The 18,599-nt window shown below is 40.2% G+C and overlaps 1 protein-coding gene across 2 annotated transcripts; it reads right to left on the bottom strand.

The window, feature by feature from the left end:
* Positions 1–1,739: 1,739 nt before the first annotated feature.
* Positions 1,740–6,904, bottom strand: cutc (cutC copper transporter homolog (E. coli)). 2 transcript variants are annotated; one of them, XM_042768402.1, is made up of 9 exons: positions 6,340–6,904; positions 5,796–5,865; positions 5,584–5,706; positions 4,122–4,331; positions 3,377–3,412; positions 3,169–3,302; positions 2,812–2,839; positions 2,626–2,731; positions 1,740–2,081 (listed from the first exon to the last, which is right to left on the bottom strand). In XM_042768402.1, exons 2-9 carry the CDS (start codon positions 5,863–5,865, stop codon positions 1,970–1,972), a joined length of 819 nt encoding a protein of 272 aa, XP_042624336.1. In that variant the 5' UTR covers positions 6,340–6,904; the 3' UTR covers positions 1,740–1,969. The 2 variants fall into 2 exon arrangements, with proteins under 2 accessions (XP_042624336.1, XP_042624337.1); XM_042768403.1 differs by having other exon boundaries at positions 5,647–5,706.
* Between the last annotated feature and the right edge of the window lie 11,695 nt (positions 6,905–18,599).

Here is an 18,599-nt window from a genome sequence, read left to right as displayed (position 1 = left end):
CTGAATGATAATCAATAATGCATAAAAAAATTATATGTCATATACAGAATATCTATACCTCACTAACTACACATGTATGTATGCAAGTGTAAATAGAAAGGGAAAAAAGTTACCTAGATTACTGGATAAAAATTAACTACAGAAAAACTCAATTCTTGGGTAATTCTTGTGAAAATCTGAAATCTATCAGTACTTTTATACTTAACATAGAGAAATTAAATTTCAATCAAATACTAATGTGAAAAAGTGTATCTGGTCAAATTAATTTAAATAAAAAACCCTGCCATTTCAAATATTGATGTTACAAAAGTTTCTTAAAATATTTAGTGCTACTTATGCACTATAACAAGTGTTTCTTTGGAACTTATGGGATATATTTTTAATAAAACAACAGATTTCAACCCAATCATATTGTTGTAGGTATTCATACATAATATTTGCAGACACAAAAACATACTTCTTGTTTGGATTAATGCCGAAACACACAATATAGACATACTGGCATTATCTAAATATAAACAAATTGACAAATATAGAAATCTAATATATTTTCAGAATCTTTTTGATGCATATATATATTTAGTTTCATTTCTACATTTCAATATTAAAAACATAACAGGCAGAAAAAAATGTACAATGTACATTTATATAGATAATCCCTTTCCTATCTCTAAACCTAAAAAATGAACAGAGTTAAATTAATAATCTTTATTGCATCTGTTTTAAATCTCAGACAAACTTTATCTGACCACATAATCAGTGTTGAAAATCACAGGAAAACTACTGCTTCATTACATCATCCCGTGACAATCAAAACTGGACAGTCCCATACCTCCAACCCATGTAGACAAACATCCCTTTAACCCACTCAAGTGCAAGTTAAAACAACATTAGTAAGCATTGCAAAACCAAGGAACATGGTAAAGTAAAATAATACTGTTGGTAATATAAAATAAAGCAGAACAGAATGTATAGTGGATTAAAATGAGAGGATACAATCCTGTTGATTTGCTATATTGCACAGCTTATTCCCAACAGGCTCTTGGTTTCTGGTTCTTTACGCACTTTTTCTCAATCACATACACGTGTGCACTTTCTTTTTACTTTTTCCTGTTCTCCATTTCTGCTTGTTTTGGTAATCAATAAATGTTCACCTTTTGAACACTACAAGTTAAAGTGAAATATTCAGACCCATCTTGGGAATAATTTTAACCCAGCAGTATGGTCATTTTTTCAACAATAGTTAAGTAAAAAATAAAAAAAAAATATACATGTTGGGTCATTTAAACAAACCCAGCACTGGGCTGCCAAAATCACCCAAACTGAGCTGTTTTTAACCCAGTATTGTGACCCTGAATGGTCTCAACAAAAATCATTTATCACACAGTGACAAAGTTAAGTTGGTGTCCCTACTACTAGCAACCCCGCACAGTGACAAAGTTAAGTTGGTGTCCCTGCACAAAATATTATTACCAATAGATTAAATAAGTTACTTACCTGTGAATGCAGCTGTTTCCTGCTGAACCCACGGGTCACATTCTTTAAAAACCCATCAGAATACCAGTGAAGTAGATACATGTACAAACCACTTAAAAATATTAATCAAACTGATTAAAAAAAAAAAAAGAAAGAAAAGTTCAAAACAAATTACACAAAACTGCATAAAGTTCGAAATGTTTGTTATTTAATTAAAGAGAGAATATTAGAAGATAAAAGAACGTATGAACATATGCCATGGCTCAAGAGAATAGGAGGATTTTATTTCACACCTGCAAAATGTCAAAATCTAAACAAAAGTGTTACTCATCTTGACACATTTCAAGTTTTTTATTAACTTCATTGTAAATTGTTATAGAGTAGGTTCACATGAATATACTACATATTGAGAAATTACAAGAGTGTCCCTCTTGAACTGCTGTACAGGTCTCATTGACTTCTGTAGATACAAATGAACGATGCTCCACGTATCCTAGAGTATGTTCTTGGCAATGGCGTTCAGCGTACGTACTTTAGTCACATCAGCCACTTTAACTGCATATTCTGGTATGGACAGAGAGCCTCCCATACTCACATTAGAATTCCTATAGAAGAAAGCACAGACATAAACCAAGTCCTTACAAAAAAAAGCTTTAAAATAAGCTAAAACCAAAAATCAACACAATTTTTATTTTAATTCAAACCCTCAATAACAACAATAACAAGTTTTTTTGAAGAAGAAGAAGAAGAAGAACAGTCCCCACGCTCTTGGAAAACCTGGATATATGAGGTAGTCTCATTTTAAGTGTGATTCTAGACTTGGAATTATTTACACCAATGGCATTTGTATAAAGAATTCATAATCCCTAATATATATATATATATATATATATATATATATATCTCCAAAACATTAAGCTCATAAAAACCTAAAATGCAAATATTCATTTTTATTATAATTATCATATTCACTTATTTTAATTTACAGAAACTAGTACATTCTCCTAGGATTAAAATAAATTCTGAACACAAAACTTGTGAGTCTTCAAAAATTGTTGTGGAAAACGAGTCAAAAGTTGAGAATGGCTGCTCTACGAGAACAGAGTGTCTTCTGCAGATTAGCAGTGCAGCTCTCCTTCTCTCACACACCTGAACTTCATGGTGGAGTCCTTGCTGGAGCGAGCAGAACAGTGGAACTCCTGAGATCCAGAAGCTTCTAGAATCCTCTGAAGGTTCCTCTCGGTGATTCCACCTCCTGCTCAACACAAACATCATGCAGACCCACGCCTGAACTATACCACACCTGTTATTAAAGGCAGAGAGGAACCCACATACCTGGCATTATTACGATTCTGTCTTTCGCCTGTTGGTGTAAAGAGAGAAAACGTCATTATTGCTTAGCTAATTGGAACATCTGTCATAAAGCATAAATATTTTAACACAAACAAGTCAAAATATATATTCATAACAACTATACAACATAGCTTAAGCTAAAATACATTAGAAATCGATTTCACTTAGGAACAAAGTTAGCAAAGCTTCACAGTGACAGCATGTCATTTGCATAAAACTCAAACTTTTTGTCAACCATAAAGTGAGTTATTTTCTTCCTAATATAAAATGTGTATGGATGTTTGATTCTTCAGCTTTCTGTTGTGTTGGTTTGTTGAGATCTAATAGAGGATGTCTGACCTGTTCCACCAGGCGTTTAATTACCGGTAAACCCTCCAGCGCAGAGCAGTCACAACCACTGGTCAAAATCCTCTCGAAGCCCAGCGAGATCAGAGCTTCTAACGCAACCGCTGGATCGTGCACCATATCAAAGGCTGACAGGAAGCACCAAAAGAGGTGATTTTTTAGGGAATGACCTGTCGGCATATTCACTCAAATATTCTTTTACCTCTGTGAAATGTAACTGGTAAAGGTCGACTAGCCGCTGCAGAGAAAACACAAATAAAACATCCAGCAGGTGTTAGATAAAGATGCACTGCTAAAAACAGATATGTTCAGATAACTACAAATCAGATCCAATCCAGCTGAAGTTAAATCACAGATGATTCATTCTAGAACAGCTCACGGCTGCTGTACTGTAAATGCATCAGCGCGTATGCAGTGGGTCAGCGATGTGTGTCCCTGAGAACTGACTGTTCATACAGTGACTCAAGGGCCTGGTATTCCTCTTTCCCTGAAATCTTAGGCTCCCAAGCTTAGATTTTGCTGTGATGCCATATTAATCTCTCTACGACGGCCCGATAAAACAAGACCAGAATTCTCTGACCAACTCCATACACATTAAATACAGTCTCTGCTGCACGCGAGAGCAAACTGTGTCCACATGAATACCCCAGCTAAGTGTATTATTTCTAGGGGTGCATGATAAATATCGGCCGATAATTAATGCGCAACACGTTCATTATCAGCTTGGATTTGCGCAGCTTTATCGGTCGATATTTAACTAACACCCCTAGTACACACAAAATAATATACTTACCATCATAAAACACGATATACATAATAGGTCAATATCAATCGTGCACCCCCAGATATTTATATCCAAAAAATAATTATTTCTCCGGCGAACTATTCCTTTAACTGCAAGCTTAAATATTATATCTAGACGAATGAGAGAATGCGAGCAGGTTTACCCAGCAGCTCCATGCAGAGCTCAGTATCTATGCGTCCGTCTTCTGTGAGCGCTCCAAACACCAGCCCGTCCGCTCTGTGAATCTTCATCTGTTCAATGTCCCTCTTCATCACCTCCACCTCCCAGTCTGAGTACAGGAAGTCCCCAGCGCGGGGCCGGATCATAACGTACACCGGGATCCGCACGCTCTCTTTGACCACCTGCAACAGACCTGAAGACCGAAGACCAAACAGTTCAAACGGGCAGAGTACTGATGATGAAAAATAAAACTATTAAAACTGTCAGCTCTGGGATGAGCTGTTGCTCTACTGGATGTCAGGATGCACAAAACCTCACATTTATAAAGAATAAGGGACATTTTTACATTTATATTCACATTACATTACTTTCGATGTCTTTTTCCTCTCCATCCTTGAGACGGGAACTTTGAAACATTTCCATCTTCTTCATTTTCATTTCTGTCTATATAAATGGCGTTTTGAATTCAGTTCAAAATCTTGAACTCCTCAATTTCTGTTTTCATAAATGTCTGATAGGGTAACAACAAATTATAAATGATCAGCCATGTGAATGACATGTGTGACCCTGGAGCACAAAAGCAGTCTTAAGTATTTGTAGCAATAGCCAAAAATACATTGTATTGGTAAAAATTATTGATTTGGGTTTTTTTTTCTTTTATGCAAAAAATCATTAGGATATTAAGTAAAGATCATGTCCCTTGAAGATATTTTGTAAAATTCCAACCGTAAATATATCAAAACTTAATTTTTGATTAGTAATATGCATAGCTAAGAACGTCATTTGGACAACTTTAAAGGGGATTTTCTCAATATTTAGATTTTTTTTTTTTTTTTTGCACCCTCAGATTCCAGATTTTCAAATAGTTATATCTCAGACAAATATTGTCCTATCATAACAAGCCATACATCGATGGAAAGCTTATTATTCAGCTTTCAGATGATTTATAAACCTCAATTTCACAAAATTGACCCTTATGACTGGTTTTGAGGCCCGGGGTCACATATGAAGTCTGTGACACTAATGTTGGTCATCACAGCATGAGGAATGCTTTAGTTCGGCATCAGTGTGAATGGCTAAATAACTTTCATAAACTCATCAATAAACATTCATATTTACAATATCTACTTACAGTATTTTACTGAGTTTAATATAAGCAGTTTGCAAAGAAATCTGTGATCTCCGACATGCTTATAGATCATTAAATGCTACTTAAAAGTTTATGCATGTTAATGAAATCGATTTTTCAAATTGCCAGGCATGATATTAAAACTTCTTGTCCAGTTAAAATGAAGAGATACTATTATTTGTCTGTTTTTAATATGTGGAAATAACAGTTCTAGAAAGACACTCTCATTTGAGGGGTGTTTGTATTCTGACAAGTTCTCGAGTTTCTTCAAATGAAATACTCTTGAGTTATTCCCATCAGTGGGCCTGAACTCAACCTGAGCACACAAGCACCAGAGTGATGCATGTGAGAGAGCTGCACAGCTGCTGTGTGTAGTGACCTGTGCTGGGCGTCAGTCCTCCCTCCAGCAGGCTACAGCACAGCTCAATACGCCCCGCACCTGGACATCAACAACACAACACAACACATTCAGCACAGCTGCACAGCTCAGCGCTACGAGTCTCAGCAAATGTCACTGTGACACTGTACCTCCCCTTTCTGCGTTTATGGCTGACTCCACCGAGTCCACACACACCTCCATCAGGAACCCGTCTGACATCTGAAAGAACAATCTAATACTTTATTATTGGAAATTATTCATGGGAATTATATTATTACAATTATAATAAAAACATGACAACATATGATCTGTCATGACAGAAAGTTTAAGCCTGTTCTACACAGGTGTCAGATGAGGGAGACTTCCCAAATGTTTTAGTGCTATTAAACTGAAGCACTGCACGCGGAGTCACTGGAGTTTGGGGCTTTGCGCCTGAACACAGAATCACTCAGAACAGAACAGAGCAGAACAGAGCAGAACAGAGCAGAACGGAACAGAGCATAACAGAACAGAGCAGAGCAGAGCAGGCAAATAAAAGCAGGTGACTGAACAGTGTTAGTACAGGCCAGGGACCGAACGTGACAGATACTACAGTGTCTCCTCGTGTTTAATTGATATCATTAAACACGCTCATGTGTGTTTGTTTCGTATGTAATGAGCAATTATGCTGTGTTTTCTGTTAAGTTTCGTTACCTCGCGTGAACGTCCAGCGCCGGAAGTGTTTCCGACTCAGGGTTGCCAGGTCTGCAAACAAAACCAGCCCAAAGGCTGAGCAAAACTAGTCTAAAAGTGTTTTTCTGCGTTTGTCACCTCCTTAGAAATCGAGGGGAGGAGGGGGAGAACGCTTTTACCCGCGGACTGAAAAAAACGACTCGCGACTACAGTATAAAAGGTGCCGAGTTTCGCGGGGAAACAGAGGGCTTGGCAACCCTGCCCCGGACATTGTCACCGTTCTCGGTTCAGAGATCCGCTAGAACCGATTCAGTCGATTCTTGAACGAATCATTCGGAGGTTTTGTGAATCGTTTTAACCGATTGATGGAAAAGAAAATGTGACAGAAACCGTAAACACATAATACACACATAACAAAACAATATTCAGCATTCACTCCATCATTCATAAACTCGTTTTACTTTTTAAAGTTAATCAAAAAAATAATAATCTTAAAAGAATATCTAAAACATCTCTCTCTCTCCCTCGTTATGTCACTGGTAAGAGTGGCAAGAAAGACAGCAAAAAAAGATAAGCAAATTTTTAATTTACAAAAAAAAAAAAAAAATCTGATTGTGTAGCATATAAATGCATTAAAACCTGTAGGCTATTAGCTTGTGTTAAAGTTCAGCATGAATAGTAAATTCTGAAAAATCATTGTTTTCTTTCATTCTGAACATATTCTTTTCTGTTTATTTCTACATGTCCTGGTTTGAGTCGTCACACAACGACAAATATGGTAAGAAATGTCATCTGACAGCAATAAAAGGCAAATCAAATCACAAGTTTTATATGAATACATCAAAAAACTGTAGCCTGTTAACTTAAAATTAAATTCCAGCATGAAATCACTGTATTTTCTACATGCTATGGTTTGATCTGCCACAGTGATTGTTTGATTCGTCTCAATGGTAAGCAGCAGTGACTTGTGATCCTCCTGAGAAAGGACAAGGAAAGTTCCCACTCTTTATTTACACTGCATGGTGCAAGTGACCCAAATTTGAATTGTATTTTGTTTTTGTTTTTTTGTTTTTTTGTTTTTTTGGCACAGATCAGATATCGCCCATGAACATGTAACCACATACGATTATTCTCAGATCAGTTTCAGGCCTCCTTCATATGCGGAAATAAATGTGATATGAATCAGATATGTGCATCTGTGCTTGTGTTGTAAGCGACAGATCAGATATTCCCCTGTCCTTGTGACTTGGATGTCAAATGGTTTTGAAACATCTCGCTGTACAGATATATCTATTATAAATGAAACATTATTAGTTGTCTAGCAGAATATTAATTTCAGTCATTTGCATCATTCATCCAGTCTGTCTGAGATTACAAAAACTGAGAGAGACTAAATCCAGAAGAACGTCTCAGGTTATGAATGTAACCATGGTTTCCTGAGTAGGGAACGAGACACTGTGTCCTCTAGGGGTCGCTATGGGGAACACCTCGTTGTAACCCGTGTCTGAAGCATACATTGAAAAAACACCACCGAGTTGGCCGGCTACAGCCTCTGACCTCATTACCGGCGCGACTATAAATAAACACCAGGAGAATACGTCATTCACTTCTTCGTCTGGAGCTTGCGTCCAAAGCATGGCAGGGAGCTAGAGGACGCAGTGTCTCATTCCCTACTCAGGGAACCATGGTTACATTCGTAACCTGAGACATTCCCTTTCAAGGGAACGAGACACTGCGTCCTCTATGGGGAACAGTATACCCACGCAGCCATGCTGAGGGGAGTCCAGGCCAGAATCATGGCAAACACTAAGTACCAACTCTACCATTTCCATGGGAGTTGCCCCTGGGACGTTTAGACGGCTGTCCATGACATTATCCCTTACGGTCAAAGGCCTAAGCTACATATCCAGTTATTTGTTAGGGCCTCGGCCCAGGGTAGAGCTAAAGGCTTGGAATCAGGAAGGATTCCATTAAAGGGATATGGCTAAGAACCCAGTAATTATACAAGGTCTTGCCTGTCACACAGGGGCTACCACTTGCTCTCGCATAAGCTTGCTGAAGGAGCTGTCTCAACAGATCCCCAGTAGCAACACCCTGTTTAGATAGGTATCCAAAGATACATAAATGGAGTGGCGCCCAAGATGAATGGGGCTTTTACCAACTCAAGAAAGGGCACGAAGCAACCGCGCGAAGCCCTCACCATATAGGATTTTAGAAAGAACGCAGAGCACTAGCCTGCGAACTTACCACAGTGTGGATTTCAGAAAGTGCGCAAAGACTTCATGTGCACACTTACCATAACATGAATTTTCAAATACTCTTCTAAGGAGGGGCTCTCGTGGCACTCTGATCGAGCAGCTCATAGATGGAATGGTGCATCTCAAACAATATGTTTGAGAGTCATCAACTCGATCTGTGGAAATAATGCTGGAGCACTCTGGGAAAAAAAACAGAGAACTCAGTCACATATGAGAGGAGAACTCCGGATTCAGAGTAGCGCACTCATAGGCGACCCCTCCTGGAAAGGGGAGCACTGCTAAACTACCACGAGAATCGCCCAGATAGCCCCTCACATTGAGGGAAGCGATGCTTGAAGTGTATAAACAAATACAAGCTAGCTGAATGGAGCTCAAGGAACCAAGGTCTAACCATCTCGAAAGGGGAACGAAGCAGAGCTTAACCCTTACCGTACAGGATTTCAGAAAAGTGAGTCTTGCGTGCACACTTACCACTTACGTGGATTTTAGAAAGTGCACAGAGTTTAGCGTGTTTACTTATAGGTTCCTAAGCATCGCAGAGGCGCTGAACCACATGGGAGAGGCAAGCTCAAATTTTGCAAATTGACCTGGATGACCTGGCCGGACATCCATGAAATTCCCTGCAGTGCTGTGCCAGGTCTGATGATCAGTGAGGCTCCCGCAGAAACCTGTGATCTCAGTCGCCTAATACCAGAGCACGAGGCCGGACGGCCGGTGCTGATGAGTGTTTATTAAACGCCGTAACTGAGCACTGCAAAGGAAACTCACAGAGTTTATTAGTAGACACATAACCACCAGCAATTTAATACACATAAATATATACAGAGAGGGTTACATACACACCCACCCTCCTGCACTGGAGCCCCGCTCAAGGGGCGCCTCCTTTTAGTCCGGACCATCAGTAAGGTGGTTGCTATGAACATAGAACCAGCCATAAACATCATAGGTCCAGCATAGGAGACTGTTATGTGAGAATTTTCCACCTAACCTTGATCAGGTGGAGAGCTGGTGGTTACAGGGGAATTAGGCAGGCGAGGATAAAAGCAGAAGTTAGAAACCACCCAAAGGGAATCAGTAGCTACCTAGGTATCATTCCGATTCGGACGAGAACGCTGCCTCGTCTGAATCACATCCCTCAGGTCCTGCTTATCTCCTCATGACCCACGATTCCTCTTACCCCTGTCCGCAGGCGGGGGAGGAGCGCGAGCCGTGACACTAGCCTTCTGCGCCCGTCTTTGATCCTCAGATTGAGACTGGCCAGGACCCCTATGTTGTTCGGGCTCGGACCTGGACCTTTGTGGAATGAAGGATTTAAAGGCAGCTCGACCACCGTCTCGACGGAGGTACCGAAAAGTTCGGAAGGCAAGACCGGAGCATCGAGAAGAAAGCCCCTTTCTTTCCTCCCTATGTCTGCCAGGTTCACCCACAGATGTCTCTCCATGACCGCCATGGCGGCCATAGACCTACCCATGGTGGAGGCGGCCTGCTTGGTAGCACGGAGAGAGAGGTCTGTGGTGCGGCACAGATGACTACCTGGTCATCTGAAAGGCCCTCGCCTTTATCCAGGTCCTTCAGCAGATCAGCCTGATAAGCCTGAGGCACTGCCATCGTGTGCAACGAAGCCACAGCCTGACCTGCTGCTGCGTATGCTCTGTCATTTAAGCGGGATCTATCCTGTAGGGGCTTAGATGGCAAAGAGGGAGGTTTAAGAGAGGATGTTTCCCCCACAGAGATATAGCTAGCCAGCGTCTCTTCTACAAGGGGCAACCTCTCATAGCCGTTTTCGCGCATCCCCTCGATGTTGGCATAACTCGTATGCTGAAACCGATGGATGCGAGAAGAAAATGGCCTCTTCCAATCTTTTTCGATTTCTGTATGTAAATCAGGCAAAAATGGAAGGCTCACCTGGGCTGGAGGGCTATGGTCAAACAAAAAACCCTCGTCGAGGCGACCACGTGGCGTCACTTTGCTGGCACGCATCCATGGCAAGCCCAACTTTGCCATGGCACGATCCATAACCTCTAACAGCTCCACATACGCAGGGCAGGAGGATTGAGAAGGCTCAGCCTCAGCTTCTTCACCCTCAGACATCTCCTGCTCTTCCAGGGCAGAACCAAGCAGAGCACTAACTTCAGTGTCAGAAAGTGTTAATGACAACACATCTTCCTCCTGAAGTTCACTCTCGTCTGTCGCCGAAGAGCGCGAAAGGGAAAGTCCCTCTCTAAACTCCTCAGCGAGATCCACCTGCGATCCCCATGAGCTCACTCTCCTCCAAGCCTCAGCAGCGGCGGGTCCTGAACCGCGGGAAGAAGATGGCTGTCCCTCTTTCCTCAAAAAGAGAGACAGACGAGAGTGGAGCTTTTTCATAGAAAAACGCTCGCAATGCACACAGATCGCCCCTTCAAGGACATCGCGTGTGTGCTCTTCCTCCATGCCTCAGCAGCGGCGGGTCCTGAACCGCGGGAAGCAGATGGCTGTCCCTCTTTCCTCGAAAAGAGAGACAGACGAGAGCGGAACTTTTTCATAGAAAAACGCTCGCAATGCACGCAGAACGCCCCTTCAAGGACATTGCGTGTGTGCTCTTCGCCCAAACAAGAGACGCAAAGACTATGTGTATCATCGGGTGTCAAATAACGCCGACACGGATGTACACACTGTCTAAACGCCTTGCTAGTGGATGCCATAATAAACAGAGAAAGATCGCTCTTACCGTGGTCGTTTCTCAGATGCACGCTTTAAACAAAACAGTCAATGAAGCCGAAGAAGAGAATGACGTATTCTCCTGGCGCTTATTTATAGTCGCACCGGTAGTGACGTCAGAGGCTGTAGCCGACCAACTCGTTGGTGTTTTTTCAATGTATGCTTCAGACACGTGTCACGACGAGGTGTTCCCCATAGCGACCCCTAGAGGACGCAGTTCGAAGTTCCCTTGAAAGGAAACTGCTGCAACATCTCCAAAACCCTTAGAGAAACCCACCTGCAAAGCTACAGTACTGTGAAAAACACTTGTGTAAAAATGCTGTAAAATGAGGATGCTTTCCCGCCATGCCATAAATAGATTTGATCAATTATTTTCTATTAACTAAATCAATTTCACATTTGGTGTGACCAACCTTTGCGTTTAAAACATCTACATTTGTAGACAGGTAGGTTTCTTCAAGTGTTTTTGAGACATTGCAGCCAAAGATCCTTTTGAGTTACAACATATTTAAAATATTTTGTGAACAGAACAAATAAAACACGCTGTCACTACTGTTGTAGAATCATGACCCATCTTCACTCTCAGTGCAGAGTCATAAATGAAGAACAGTGAAAGCTGACCATATTCAGAGAGTTTGCTGAGACAGACGAGATACCACAGCGACCAGAGAAATGAGAAAACAGACAAACTAAATGAGCAAGTGATGAAAATGGTCTTGAAGCTTTTGACTAGAAAAAATTGGGGTCAGACAACACATGACAATACCTACTCATTGTCGTAATTATACTTCTACTTATACTATTACATGGAATTGATGTTAATGGCATTGAAATATTGCAGCAAAGCGATGATATTTCAGATCATTATCTAGTCTTGTGTATACTTCTTGTAGCTAATGCTACAAAATCAACTCCTTCTACAAATATGGTAGAATCATCACTTCGACCACAAAACACTGCTTTATAAATAATTTCCCTGACTTGTCTCAATTCCTCAGCATATCCAATAGCTCAGAAAAAATAAAAAACACTTGTAACAGGATGTTGTAACAGAAACTATGGACTTTAGATATAGTTTTTCCTTTACACTCAAAGAGGATTAAGAAAAACAGTCTGACACCATATAACGAGCACACTCACTCCCTAAAGAGAGCAGCCTGAAGAATGAAGCGCAGCTGGAAGAAAGCAAAACTAGAGGTGTTTCATATTGCATGCAGGGAAAGTACTTCCTCTTACAGAAAAGCCTTAAAAACTACAAGATCTGCTTACATTTCTTCTCTTTTAGAAGAAAACAAACATAATATCAGGTATTTATTCAGTACACTGGCTTAATCAACGAAAAATAAAGCATCAACAGGCACTGACATTTCCAAGCAGCACAGCAGTAGTAATTTTAAGAACTTCTGCGAGCTTCTGTGTAAATATTGTGTCAAAATCAAATAAATTTGAGTGCAATTTAAACCCCGATGATTGTAACCACTCTAAGTTTGTCTGCCTTGGGAAAGCTAGTGTGTCTCCGACATAGTGATGTCCAAACCCTAACACTCCTTGCCTTCTCTAGTGAAGCTCAACCAGGTCTCGTCCCATTCATCAGTATTTGTGATATCACAAATCCCGGAAAATATTTGTTGTAGTCCAAACGAGTCGTTCATTGTAGTTTTTAAAAAGTGATTTCTGTTAAATAAAATATCTCCTTTTGAATTGGACTTTAAGCTTTGTAACTTTGTAGGTCTTTTTTATGCTCTAACAGCAACATTACAGACTAACTTAAGTTAAAAAAAAGTGAAAAAAGCTTAATAGGACCCCTTTAAATAAGTGTTTAATGGCATCTCTTTATTAAGTAGCCTATTATTAACAAAGGCCAGTATTTTTGATACCAATACTGCTACTGATGTCTCTATTAAATGCATTTTAATTTTAGCCATTAATTATAACCATTAAACATTACAGTATAATTAAAAGCCATTATTTTTAACATTTAATAGACTCTGAAAAATCTATCTTTTAATTTAGTGAACTTAAAACAATCTTCACATAAACTAGAAGTTGTATTTTATAGTTTTGACATAATTGTGTGAGTTATCCAAAGCAGCTCAGTGGATGCGTAGCAGAACGCACAGCCTTTCAATATACCCCATTTGACAATCATCTCCTTGTCCAGTGTCAACGCTATTTCTCGCCAGCAGTTATGACTGATAACATTGCCTTTATACTCGTTTAAACTAGAGTTGTGAATATCTCATAACCCCCTCACACATGCGCTTGTCAATGCTTCCGTCTATTAATATTGCGGACTCAAGTAGGTTGTTGTTGCATCTCTTCCTTTTCTTTTTTGGCTGTGAAACATATTCAATTCATACACAATGGTAATTCAAAGTGCTTTACATAAAAGAAAAGAAAATAATAATAATAAAATAATCACAATAATAAAACAAGGAATGTAAAAATTTTGAAAATGATTTAAAAATTGATTTAAAAGACTTAAAATGAATTTAAAACAGTTAAAAATAGAAAATGATTATACTTAGTATTTTGGAGCCCTGTAAATAATGATAAACAGAATGCGTGGAGCACCTTTCAACACAATACCTAGATATTCAAAAGACAAGTACTGACCAAATGACACTTGCTTGCGCTGATAGACATATTTAAATAGAGCAGCTACACCTCCACCTCTCCTAACAGTCCTGCAGACACTCATGAATGTAAAGCTAGGAGGGGCTGTTTCATTGAGGACCGTTGCACTGCAGCTGTCTTCTAGCCATGTTTCATTTAGAAACATAAAATCCAGGTTGTTTGTGATTATTAAGTCATTGATTAGAAATTATTTTTTAGTGAGTGAATGTTTAAAAATGCTTGATGGCATTGCATTTTGTCTCAACAGCAATATTAGTTTGATGTCTAATCTATGGCTTGTTATGTGAGTCAGCCGTACGGCTGGAGAATGCCTTAGACTTTCTATCACGTGATAAAACAGAAATAGAGAAAACTACAGGCACACTGGGTTCCCACTTATTCTGTAAACATTTGTGAATGTTGCTGCTTTTATAACAGGGACCCAACACATATCACTGAGAGCTGCTATCAGTTGTTTTCCCTCTCACTGGAGGAGGAAGAGGACAAGCTGGCTTTGGAGGTTGTGGGGCCTGCTGTTTTGTAGTTGATATCTGGGGACTTGCAGCAAAAGAGTGGGAGAGTTTGGTCCCAGCATAAACCAGTTCCTCCATTTTCTGTTAGAAGCTTAGATTCAAGATTCAAGATTCAAGATTTTTATTTGTCACATACACAATTATATAGAGCATTTATAACCAGCAGTGAAATGAGAGTCAGGTCCGCTTCATGGACAGTGCAATTATTAAAGAATACAACACAGATGAAAATATACATAAATATAGCTATTAAAAGAATGAAATAAAAGTAAACAATAAAAATATAAGAATAAAATATAAAAAAAGATGTATACTGTAGAATTAAATAGAGAATGGAAAATAATGTGCATGAAAGTACACTGTAGTCTTAAATATTAAGATACACAGGGATGTACAAGAGGCAACATGCATATGTGCATTATACTGTAGTCTTAACTATTAAGAGACACAGGAATGTACAAGAGGCAAATGTGCAAACAGGTTGACACTTTCAGTATGACAATGTGAGGTAGTGAATGATGAATATCTTACTGATTAAGTGAATATTAAGTGGAGACATGAAGATGTTAATGCGCTCAGCTAAGCGCACAACTTTTGCCATCAGACTATGGAAGCGCTTACCAGATGGCAGCAAAGTGAAAAGATGGTTACTGTGGTGGATTGAGTCCTTGATGATTTTAACAGCAGAGCCTGAGATGCGCTCAGCTAAGCGCACAACTCTCTGCAGGACTTTGCAGTCAGCTCTTTAGTTTTGCTCACATTCAGAGAGAGACAATTGTCAATACACCATCTATGTCCCCTGGATAGAAAGTTTCCAGGATTGCTGGTGAGACCCTGAATTTCCTCAGCTGACGCAGACGGTACAGTCTTTGCCTGGCTTTATTAACCTGTGTTTGAATGTGGGTAGTCCAAGTCAGGTCCTTGGAGATGTTTACACCGAGGTACTTGAAGCTGCTCACCCTCTCCACAGGGGTCCCGCTGATCATAAGAGGAGTATAGGGCTGCCTAACTCACCCAATTAAGCAAACAATCAGCTCTTTAGTTTTGCTCACATTCAGAGAGAGACAATTGTCCTGGCACCATGATGTTAATTTCTCTACCTCATCCAAGTATGCAGTCTCATTATTGTTGTGAATGAGGCCCAGAACCACAGTATCATCAGCAAATTTGATAATAGATGTGGAGCTGTGGGAAGACACGCAGTCGTGTGTGTAGAGAGAGTAGAGCAGGGGACTCAGGACACATCCTTGTGGGGCTCCTACGTTCAGGGTAATGGAGTTGAAGGTGTACTGGCCTGCTTTCACCACTTGAGGTCTGCTGGTGAGGAAATCAAGAATCCAGTTGCAGAGTGAAGAATTCAGGCCAAGGTCCATGAGTTTAGAAGCCAGCTTGATGGGACTATAGTATTGAAAGCTGAGCTATAGTAGATAAATAGCAGCCTTACATAGTTCCTGTTATTGCTGTCAATGTGTGTGAGAGAAGAGTGCAGGATGTGAAAGATGGCATCATCAGTGGATCTGTTGGGGCAATAAGTAAACTGAAGAGGGTCCAAAGTATCCGGGATGGAGGAGCAGATGACGTTTTTAACCAGTCCCTCGAAGACCTTCATGACTATTGATGTGAGGGCAATAGTGGAGATAGTGGAGAAGTGGAGATGCTGGAGAGAGGGATAATGTGTCTGGTGAGCAGGGCTGTGGCTCTGGTGTTTCCGGTGGCTGAAATATGTTGTCCTGGCTTCCCTAGATGTTTTCCAGAAAGTTATCCTTGGGTGCTGAGTCTTGGAGCTGTTCTGATATGTCACAGTCTGTCTGTGATGAGCTCTGTGGGAAGGTACTATTGCACTATTGTCCTCTTGCATTATCAACACACTTTTTTTCCTGTTTAATACCGTAAAGCTGCTTTGACAATCTTTATTATATAAAGAGCTATATAAATAAAGGTGACTTTACTTGACTGCATGGAAAGCTGTAAGTAAGACTGAATCCAGGATGTTGTCTAAAGCCACCCAGGTTCTTTCCTTCGATCCAATTCCCTCCCAGTTAAAAGGATACTTGAGATGATATCCTCATCAGCATAAGTTCAAGAAGTTCCATCCAGGAAGGAGGAGGAGTTCACTTTAACCCCGTGGCTCTGTGGACATGGAAGTGGAGTGAATTTTATAATGAAGTCAATGTTACAGTCTGTAAGTGATAGGATTGTTTTGATGAGTAATGATGAATGGGCTGATGAAATGAGGACTTAACTTCTTTGAACTGAGCCATAGCCAGATGTCTCTGGTTGAGAGCTAGACTTTCTGCCTAGGTTTGTAGCTAGTACATGTGGCTCCTGGCTCTGATGCCGGCATAATGCTCTCTGAAGGTGAATGTGAAGAATCCCAAACCCTCTTACTCTGGTGAAACCAATGGTCAACAGCAGGTACCTCTGATGGCTCTCTGGTCCAGGGGAAAAGTGGTGGTTGAAAGCCAAGATATGCACCAGAAGGGTGTTCACCCTGTGGTGGACTGTTTGAGGGAGATTTATACATACACGGCCCAGGGAATAAAATGACTCTATTGGTCCTGCTGGTCATGGCAATATGTGCACTTGTAATGTGTCACCTATTGTATCTTGTGCTCCATTTGGCTGTTTGTCTTTGGATGGTAACCATATGACAAATTGTCATACCTAGTAGTCAGCAGAAGGCTTTCCATACATGCAAGATGAACTGCGGTCCTCTGTCAGATACAATCTCCTCAGTTGATGCCACAGTTCTGGAAAATGTGTTAAAACAATAGTTCAGTATTCTGAAATATATCTACTAGCACCAGGATTGTCATATATCCTTCTGATGATGGCAAGTTTGTGGCAAAGTCCACTCATACAGTAGGTGTCCTAGAAGAACAGCTTCTTAGAAAAGAAAGTGCATGGATGGAGGTTAGAGAAAGCTTTATTCCATTTGGATAACACTGCCCCTACTCCCATGGATGAAGCATGCAACCCTAACCACAACGTGCAGTTCTAGATATGGATGTTGAAGGACAGGGGGTGTGATAAACAATGTCTTAAGTGACTGCAATGCTGTAGTAGCCTCCTTGGTAAAATCCAATGATTTGGGGTTTTCCTTAAGAAGAATGGAGGAGGTCACAATTCCACGGCATCCACCTTCTTTTAATTTATCTACACACCCTGGGATTTGATGATGTAGCCAAGGAAATGCACCAAATATTGGTATTTTCAGCCTTGGGGAACAACCGGTGATCACAGAGACACTGCAGGATCAGCCCAACATGCCTAAGATGTTCAGGAGGGGAATAGATGAGAATGCCATCAATGTAAATGAGCACAAAATTGGGGACAAAATCATTAAAGATTTAATTCATGAATCCCTGGAACACCGAAGGTCCATTTGCCAGGCCAAAGGGCAGGGGTGTCCAAACCTGTTCCTGGAGGGCCACTGTCCTGTAGAGTTTAGCTCCAACCCTAATTAAATACCCCAGAACCAAAGTAATCAAGATCTTCAGACTCACTAGAAACTTCCAGGAAATTGTGTTGGAGCTGGTTGGAGTTCAACTCTGCAGGATGCTGGCCCTCCAGGAGCAGGTTTTTTGGTACACCCCTGCCATACTGCATCATATTTAGCCGGTCATATATTGAGCCTCTAAGGATAAGTGACAGACCAGCAACAAACTCCTGTAAAATGACAGTAATAAGAAATATTAATCTGTCAGGAAACAGACATACAAAAAAAAAAAATAATAATAATAATAAAAAATCTCAACTGGAAGGCAGGTTACAAGCTTTGTTGTAGACCCACTGCTCTGCACAATTATGTCTCTCTTCTCTGACACACTTTGTTCAACTCATAGATCTTCTCCTATCCAGCTGATGATATGAATCAAGTGTGTTAGATATGATTGACATAGAAAGTGTAAAAAGAAAAACTCTCACATATTATTGTCACCTACCTCTTGTCAGTAACCCAAAAACTATTGGCTACAGCTTACCTTAAAACTCAAACAGCCATTCCTGTTAGTATCAAATGCCTCAAATAGGTAATGTGCATAAGTTCTTGAATCTGACAGACAGAAAGAAAGAATTGGTCAATGCACACACACATATATATATACACTCACCTAAAAGATTATTAGGAACACCTGTTCAATTTCTCATTAATGCAATTATCTAATCAACCAAT

Source organism: Cyprinus carpio, chromosome A13, assembly GCF_018340385.1.
Source record: "Cyprinus carpio isolate SPL01 chromosome A13, ASM1834038v1, whole genome shotgun sequence".
NCBI classification, from domain to species: Eukaryota; Metazoa; Chordata; class Actinopteri; order Cypriniformes; family Cyprinidae; genus Cyprinus; species Cyprinus carpio.
This window is presented reverse-complemented; position numbering and strand designations above follow the sequence as displayed.